The sequence below is a fragment of the Trichomycterus rosablanca genome, chromosome 15 (assembly GCF_030014385.1).
Source record: "Trichomycterus rosablanca isolate fTriRos1 chromosome 15, fTriRos1.hap1, whole genome shotgun sequence".
Taxonomy (NCBI): Eukaryota; Metazoa; Chordata; class Actinopteri; order Siluriformes; family Trichomycteridae; genus Trichomycterus; species Trichomycterus rosablanca.
This window is the reverse complement of record NC_086002.1, coordinates 60,001-70,000: the sequence shown is the minus strand read 5'-3', so window position 1 is coordinate 70,000 and position 10,000 is coordinate 60,001. Positions and strand designations below refer to the sequence as shown.

Genomic DNA, 10,000 nt, shown 5'->3' with positions numbered 1-10,000 from the left:
GTCCATCCATCAAAACCACTAACCCACCCTTCCATTCATTCATTCATTCATTCATTCATTTATATATTTCTCGGTCTATTCATCCATTCGTCCCCGTTAGATTATAATTCATCGCAGAGAACCCAATCTGACCGGGGTGGGGGGGGGGGGGGGGATGGTCTGGACTGAGTGGAGGTCGCTCGGCATGATGGGATACGTGAGGAACGGACTGTGTAGTTAATGATTAGGTACAAACACGCCGTCCTGATATTATTGCTCTCTCTGGACATGAATGGGCTGCCCAAACCCGCCGAGACCCTGACCAGGCTAAAACAGTCAATGAATAAATGAATTAGAGAATTAATAAAAATAATAATAATAATATTTCAGATTTATAGAATGAAAATACTGAAACAGATTAATTTAAATATTTTGTAATAAATCAGATTTTATATTTGATTACATTTATATTTATTATTAATCTGCTCATTTATATTCAGATCATTTGATTTAATAATTAAATGTTTTTACGCTTCACACTTTTCATCATTCATTCATCCTGAACTAAACTCACCACCCACTCAACCCAACCCACTTCCACTCCCACCCCCCACCCCCCCAGATCGACTCCGCCCAGCGTCCTGTTCCTGAATCCTGGAGGTTCAGCTTCACCATCAGCGGCTCAGATGATCCCATCAGACTGATAAAGTCTCAGAGTCACCGGGGGGTCCAACCTCCCAAAAACAGCAAATCAGCATCACGTTTCAGATCCTGTCCAATCACAGGCGCTTCTGCTCCTCATCAACGACCGGGAGCCACCAGAGGAGCTTCAAACGATCTGATTCTACAGCAGATCAGGTTCAGGATCAGGTTCAGGACACCGGCAGGTACAAACAGGTGAACGTTCGTGGTCAGTACCGAGGCCGATTCTAGACAGATACTGGTTTCATACAACAACTCAACCCAGACAAGACCAGGTTCCAGATAACACCTGGTTCCAACACCTATTTCCAGACATTGCTTGGTTCCAGATAAGATCTAGATCTAGACAAAAGCTGCTTTCAAATAACAACTGGATCCAGACACAAGGAGTCACATACGACCTGGTTCTACCCAACATCTGGTTCCAAACAGGACTGAGTTCTTGACAACATCTGGTTCCAAACAACAATTAGTTTTAAAGAAATAGTTCCAGTTAAAATCTGGTTCCAAATAAGTTCCAGATTACACCAGGTTCCAGACAACATCTGGTTCCAGATAAGACCAAGTTCCAGGTATCACCTGGTTCCAACACCTATTTCCAGACATCGCTTGGTTCCAGATAAGATCTAGTTCTAAACAAAAGCTGCTTCCAAGTAACAACTGGATCCAGACACAAGGAGTCACATACGACCTGGTTCTAGACAGTTACTATTTTCAGATAAGATCTGGTTCTAGCCAACTGGTTCCAAACAGGACTGAGTTCCTGACAACATCTGGTTCCAAACAACAACTGGTTTCAGGCAACAATTAGTTCCAAAGAAATGGTTCCAGTTAAGATCTGGTTCCAAATAAGTTCTAGATTACACCAGGTTCCAGAAAACAAATGTTTCCAGAGCTTGGTTCCAGATAAAACCACGTCTCTTATAAGATCTGGTTCCAGAGCAAACCGAATAAACTTGATGTCCACCAGCAGTGAATGGAGAGCCGATGTGAGATGGTGAGAGGTCTGGTAGAAGATCTTCACTCTTACCGTCAAACTTCTTGTGTTTGTTGGTGAAGATGGAGCGAAGGGCCGAGCTGCTCTCCTCCACCAGCGTCTCCAGCTGAAGTTTACTGTGCTGGAGCAGAAGCTCCTCCATCTCCAGCCTGCAGCAGGTTCTCTCCTGAGAACAAACCCTCAGCTGCTCACCTGTGGAGGAGAAGCAGGGAGGAGGTGAGGAGGAGTAAAAGGAGGAGCATCAGGGTTCCTGAGAGGAGGAGGAGCAGAACCGAGTTCTGGACACGTTCAGTTCAGAGAGACAGAAACCATAATAACACACCGAGAGAGTGAAAATCATCCGTTCATTTACTCACTCACCCACTCACTTACACATTCACCCACCCACTCACTCACCCACTTACACACTCACCCACCCACCCACTCACCAACACACTCACCCACCCACTCATCCACACACTCACCCACCCACCCACTCACTCACCCACCCACCCACTCACTCACCCACCCACACACTCACCCATCCACCCACTCACCCACACACTCACCCACACACTCACTCACCCACCCACTTACACACTCACCCACCCACACACTCACTCACTCACCCACCCACTCACTCACCCACCCACTCACTCACACACTCACCCACACACCCACTCACTCACCCACCCACTCACCCACCCACTCATCCACACACTCACTCACTCACCCACCCACTCACTCACCCACCCACACACTCACCCACTCACCCATCCACCCACACACTCACCCACACACTCACCCACCCACTCACTCACCCACACACTCACTCACACACTCACCCACACACTCCTTCACTCACCCACCCACTCACCTACCCACTCACTCACTCACCCACACACTCACTCACTCACTCACCCACTCACCCACACACTCACTCACACACTCACCCACTCACTCACCCACCCACTCACTCACCCACACACTCACTCACCCACACACTCACTCACTCACCCACTCACTCACCCACCCACTCACCCACACACTCTCACACACTCACTCACCCACTCACTCACCTACGCACTCACTCACCCACACACTCACTTACTCACCCACCCACACACTCACCCACTCACTCACCCACTTACACATTCACCCACCCACTCACTCACCCACTTACACACTCACCCACCCACTCACCCACACACTCACCCACTCACTCACCCACCCACTCACCCACCCACCCACTCACTCACCCACCCACACACTCACTCACCCACACACTCACCCACACACTCACCCACCCACTCACTCACCCACTTACACATTCACCCACCCACACACTCACTCACTCACCCACCCACTCACACACTCACCCACACACTCACTCACCCACTCACCCACTCACTCATCCACACACTCACTCACTCACCCACCCACACACTCACCCACTCACCCACACACTCACCCACCCACCCACTCACCCACCCACACACTCACTCAGACACTCACCCACTCACTCCTTCACTCACCCACCCACTCACCTACCCACTCACTCACTCACTCACCCACTCACTCACCCACCCACTCACCTACCCACTCACTCACTCACTCACCCACTCACCCACTCACTCACCCACTCACTCACCCACACACTCACTCACACACTCACTCACCCACACACTCACTCACTCACTCACCCACCCACTCACCCACACACTCACTCACACACTCACTCACCCACACACTCACTCACTCACTCACTCACTCACACACTCACCCACCCACTCACCCACACACTCACCCACTCACTCACCCACCCACTCACCCACCCACCCACTCACCCACCCACACACTCACTCACCCACACACTCACCCACACACTCACCCACCCACCCACTCACTCACCGACTTACACACTCACCCACCCACACACTCACTCACTCACCCACCCACTCACACACTCACCCACCCACTCACTCACCCACCCACTCATCCACACACTCACCCACCCACACACTCACCCACTCATCCACACACTCACCCACACACTCACCCACCCACCCACTCACCCACCCACACACTCACTCAGACACTCACCCACTCACTCCTTCACTCACCCACCCACTCACCTACCCACTCACTCACTCACTCACCCACTCACTCACCCACTCACTCACCCACCCACTCACCCACACACTCACTCACACACTCACCCACTCACTCACCCACACACTCACTCACCCACACACTCACTCACTCACTCACCCACCCACTCACCCACACACTCTCACACACTCACCCACACACTCACTCACACACTCACCCACTCACTCACCCACACACTCACTCACCCACACACTCACTCACTCACTCACCCACCCACTCACCCACACACTCTCACACACTCACCCACACACTCACTCACCCACTCACTCACCTACCCACTCACTCACCCACACACTCACTCACCCACCCACACACTCACCCACTCACTCACCCCTTCACTAAATCGCTTACAATTAGAAGTAATTTAAAGTAGCCAATCCATCTGCTGGCACGTTCTGTCTCTCAGAAGCTGAATGAGTGTCTGAGAGGTGAAGGCTGATGTTGTGTGACACTGTCCGGTCTCTGGAGCTGCAGTGGGACACCTGAGCACCTGAAAGCTACTCTCATGAGAGGAACACACACACACACACACACACACACACACACACACACACTCTTCATTAGACCTGATGTTCACACACAGCAGCTGGAGTTAATGATGTGTTTCATCTCACTGTGACATCATTAATTAGTGAGGCTTCACATCACTCCCCGAAATCCTGCGATCTGCTGCACTTGCATACATTTACATCTCAGGAGTGTGTGGTGTGAGTGTGTGTGTGTGTGTACAGCACCACAGTTACCACCACCAGCTGCATGCTGGGATTGAGGAGCCCTGATCTTTATCTTCACTGGAGCTCTGACCCCTGTAATGGAGGAGCAGCTTTTATGTTTAGTTTTGGATTGTAGTGACTCTCATGAGCTGGAAGATCGAGCAGGATTTAGATTTAAATCTTAAAGAGAAATAACGGCTCTGTGTGAAACCTTCCCTCATTACCCATCATCCTACACTCCCGAGAAGAGGGCGTGTCTAAATCCTTAGCTCTCTTAAAATGCTCCTACTGAGGTTCTTAATTCTGAGTGATGATCTGACTGAATAACGAGGGAGCGTCCGACGCCTCCTCAGCGCTGAAGATCAATCCCAGCATTCAGTGCGGCACGACTTTTTTCACAAAGAACTACAAACATGGCAGACGAATCAGTGCGGAGCAACCAACAGAGTTCCTTTCACATGTAAATAAATTCTGGTTGATCTGTATAAAGGTGTAATTATACGAGTGAGGTTTATTTGTAAATTGGGGCGTAAGGGACAGTTTAAGCATTTTCGGTACACGGAGGGAGACGTTAGCCGGCGTGCTAGCGTCGGTTTGAACGTTCTGATGCTAACTGTGTTAGCTTAGTGAGCTAAAGCTGTGGTGATGTAATGGGTGTGTCTCTGTATAAGTAGCGTGTCTGAATAATCTGATTATGAGCTCCTGGTCAGTGATCAGAATCCTCTCTACTGAGGAGCTGATCAGGTAGGTAGGGGGAGCAGGGCGGGGAGCAGGGCGGGTCGATAGCTTCTCACACAGACCCTGGTGAATTCTTCTGATGTAGCGGTCACTTAAAAGTTCCACATTTTGTTTTGTACACTCTCCTGTAACCCTCAGCTTAAGCTAGCAGGTACAACACAGAAACAGCACATGCGCTTACTGGGGCCTCGGCTCATCTGGGGGCGCGGCATGGGGCGTGGCTCATCTTGGCGGTGCTGCATGTGGGTGCCACTTCATTTTGGGGGCTGCATGGGGGCGTAGTGTGGAGATGCTGTCTCTGGTACACTGTCTGCGGGTACAGCGCTTATCAGAGTGTGTTGGTGCCGTCTGGTCAGTAGGTGGTCATTAAGATCTGAGGGTTGTGATGGGACGCTGTCTCACTGCTGTCTCACTGCTGTCTCAGTGCTGTCTCTCTGTCTCACTGTCTCAGTGCTGTCTCTCTGTCTCACTGCAGTCTCACTGTCTCTGCTGTCTCACTGCTGTCTCCCTGTCTCTCTGCTGTCTCACTGCTGTCCTACTGCTGTCTCAGTGCTGTCTCTCTGCTGTCTCCCTGTCTCACTGTCTCAGTGCTGTCTCTCTGCTGTCTCACTGCTGTTTTACTGCTGTCTCAGTGCTGTCTCCCTGTCTCACTGCTGTCTCAGTGCTGTCTCTCTGCTGTCTCACTGTCTCAGTGCTGTCTCTCTGCTGTTCTACTGCTGTCTCACTGCTGTCTCTATGCTGTCTCTCTGTCTCACTGCTGTCTCACTGTCTCAGTGCTGTCTCTCTGCTGTTCTACTGCTGTCTCACTGCTGTCTCTATGCTGTCTCTCTGTCTCACTGCTGTCTCACTGTCTCAGTGCTGTCTCTCTGCTGTCTCACTGTGTCACTGCTGTCTCTCTCTGTATCTCCTCTGTTATTAGATTCTCTGTTGATCTGAATGGATTTTTTTTCTCTTTAAAGCTTTTAATGCTGTTAGAGCCGAACTCACCTCCGACCGGCTGTGTTTCAAACCACTCACACACTCACTCACACACACACACACTCACACACTCACACACACATTTACTCTCTTTCTTTGTTTTTATTCTTTCTGGTTTTGATCAGTTGTTGAATCGAGCTGGATTAGATGTTTTTGAATTAGACAGATGAGCAGATTCGTACGACTTTTAGAGCGTATTAGAGCCACTTTAAAGAAATTTTTTTAACGTTTTGATTTTAAGAATAAAGTCGAAATTACTTTGAGATTAAAGTAAAATTATTACGGCCACAGGCCCCTCCTGGTGTTAAAATGAGGGATGATTTAATAAAGTTCTACTTTCATATCTGTTTCACAAATAAAGAAATCCTCAATCTCCTGCACATCAGCACCAGCGTGTTATTAGTGTAAGGACGCTGAAACGGCTCTGTAATAAACTGTGCTCAGCGTCTGCATCGTTGCCAGTACCTCAACCGAGTCTTATGGACTCGTACGATAAACTAAAGCCGTACAGCGTCACTATAAACGGTTGCATTGGCTGGTTTAGTCGTCATGTCATGTGGATGGAAGCGAACAACACAAACAACCATCCAATAATAATCACGGGTTACTGGATAACCACAATAACACTCATTATAAGCGGCCCTCAGCGCTTCTGTGCAGATCCAGGTACTGAGACCCGAGTTTCTCTGAACTGACGACGGCTGCTCAGTCCCCCAGAATCAATTATCAAAACATACAAATATTTTTTACAGTGGCCCTGATCCGCCGTCGTAGATAAGTGATGAAGCTTCTATAGATAAATAATGATTTGATTTATTGATGTAATTGTAAGTTTGATATTAAATCATCAGCTCTGATAATCTAATCAGATTATTAACAGGATGGTTTTAGATCGAGTCTCTTTCTTGCTGGTCTGTGTTTTGTTTGGTGAATTTGGTCCCTGATGTTGAACCCTTGTGTTTATAAGTAGAGCAGTAATTGTGCAGCAGGGGATTGTGGGAGTTGGGGGGTGTGGAAGGGGGCGGTAGGTGTTGCTGTGTTTAGACGTTGTGCAGGAACAAACCCTCCCGTGGGGGGAACAGTGGGCCCCTGTTTTGATAAAGGTTTGGGAAGCTGAGTGAGTTCATATGAGCAGAAACTGAAGCTTCTGAACTTTCAACCAATCAGAGCCTCCCGAGAAATATCAACAAATACAAATATAATAAATCTCACTGATTTACAAACCAAAAACTAACTAAATATAGAGATTATATACACAGTCAAATAAAAATCATAATAATCAACACATAAACACCAACATAATTATTATTATTAATATATTATTATTATTATTGATATTATTATTATTAATATATATTATTATCATTATTATTATTATTATATATTATTATTATATTATTTTTATTACTATTTATATAATAATATATATTTATTATTATTACATTATTAAAATATTCTTATTATTATTAATATTATTACTATTATATATATATATATGTATATACAGTGTATCACAAAAGTGAGTACACCCCTCACATTTCTGCAGATATTTAAGTATATCTTTTCATGGGACAACACTGACAAAATGACACTTTGACACAATGAAAAGTAGTCTGTGTGCAGCTTATATAACAGTGTAAATTTATTCTTCCCTCAAAATAACTCAATATACAGCCATTAATGTCTAAACCACCGGCAACAAAAGTGAGTACACCCCTAAGAGACTACACCCCTAAATGTCCAAATTGAGCACTGCTTGTCATTTTCCCTCCAAAATGTCATGTGACTCGTTAGTGTTACTAGGTCTCAGGTGTGCATAGGGAGCAGGTGTGTTCAATTTAGTAGTACAGCTCTCACACTCTCTCATACTGGTCACTGAAAGTTCCAACATGGCACCTCATGGCAAAGAACTCTCTGAGGATCTTAAAAGACGAATTGTTGCGCTACATGAAGATGGCCAAGGCTACAAGAAGATTGCCAACACCCTGAAACTGAGCTGCAGCACAGTGGCCAAGATCATCCAGCGTTTTAAAAGAGCAGGGTCCACTCAGAACAGTGGTCGTCCAAAGAAGCTGAGTGCACGTGCTCAGCGTCACATCCAACTGCTGTCTTTGAAAGATAGGCGCAGGAGTGCTGTCAGCATTGCTGCAGAGATTGAAAAGGTGGGGGGTCAGCCTGTCAGTGCTCAGACCATACGCCGCACACTACATCAAATTGGTCTGCATGGCTGTCACCCCAGAAGGAAGCCTCTTCTGAAGTCTCTACACAAGAAAGCCCGCAAACAGTTTGCTGAAGACATGTCAACAAAGGATATGGATTACTGGAACCATGTCCTATGGTCTGATGAGACCAAGATTAATTTGTTTGGTTCAGATGGTCTCAAGCATGTGTGGCGGCAATCAGGTGAGGAGTACAAAGATAAGTGTGTCATGCCTACAGTCAAGCATGGTGGTGGGAATGCCATGGTCTGGGGCTGCATGAGTGCAGCAGGTGTTGGGGAGTTACATTTCATTGAGGGACACATGAACTCCAATATGTACTGTGAAATACTGAAGCAGAGCATGATCCCCTCCCTCCGGAAACTGGGTCGCAGGGCAGTGTTCCAGCATGATAATGACCCCAAACACACCTCTAAGATGACCACTGCTTTATTGAAGAGGCTGAGGGTAAAGGTGATGGACTGGCCAAGCATGTCTCCAGACCTAAACCCAATAGAACATCTTTGGGGCATCCTCAAGCGGAAGGTGGAGGAGCGCAAAGTCTCGAATATCCGCCAGCTCCGTGATGTCGTCATGGAGGAGTGGAAAAGCATTCCAGTGGCAACCTGTGAAGCTCTGGTAAACTCCATGCCCAGGAGAGTTAAGGCAGTTCTGGGAAATAATGGTGGCCACACAAAATATTGACACTTCAGGAACTTTCACTAAGGGGTGTACTCACTTTTGTTGCCGGTGGTTTAGACATTAATGGCTGTATATTGAGTTATTTTGAGGGAAGAATAAATTTACACTGTTATATAAGCTGCACACAGACTACTTTTCATTGTGTCAAAGTGTCATTTTGTCAGTGTTGTCCCATGAAAAGATATACTTAAATATCTGCAGAAATGTGAGGGGTGTACTCACTTTTGTGATACACTGTATATATATATATATATATATATATTAACATATTATTATTATTATTATTTTATTATTACAATATGCTTATTGTTTTATTATTATTATTATTATATTATGATTATTATTGTTATATTACTATTATTATATGATTTGTGTGTGTATAGAAATCAATAAAATTTTATAATTATGAATCTATAAATGTGAAAAGTTTCATTGTATAAATTATTTATTATTTTATTTTTGTGTTGGAGCATGAATGATTTCCACTCCAGTTTCCTCCAACTCCACTCCGGGTTTTACTGTTTCCTTTTATACACAGAGCGCTGAGTGTGAGTGTGTGTGTGTGTGTGTGTGTCTGAGTGAGTGAGTGAGTGAGTGAGTGAGTGAGTGAGTGAGTGAGTGTGTGAATGAGTGAGTGAGTGTGTGTGAGTGAGCGTGTGTGTGAGTGAGTGAGTGTGTGAATGAGTGAGTGAGTGAGTGAGTGAGTGAGTGAGTGTGTGTGAGTGAGCGTGTGTGTGAGTGAGTGAGTGTGTGAATGAGTGAGTGAGTGAGTGAGTGAGTGAGTGAGTGAGTGTGTGAATGAGTGAGTGAGTGTGTGTGAGTGAGCGTGTGTGTGAGTGAGT

General features: G+C 46.4%; 1 protein-coding gene across 1 annotated transcript in view; it reads right to left on the bottom strand.

The window, feature by feature from the left end:
- gpc6a (glypican 6a) overlaps positions 1-10,000 on the bottom strand; it is a 58,504-nt gene that overhangs the window by 36,296 nt on the left and 12,208 nt on the right. Inside the window, exon 2 of the mRNA XM_063010801.1 lies at positions 1,712-1,870. Coding sequence (XP_062866871.1) covers positions 1,712-1,870 — 159 coding nt within the window. The remainder of the gene's footprint in view (positions 1-1,711; positions 1,871-10,000) is intronic.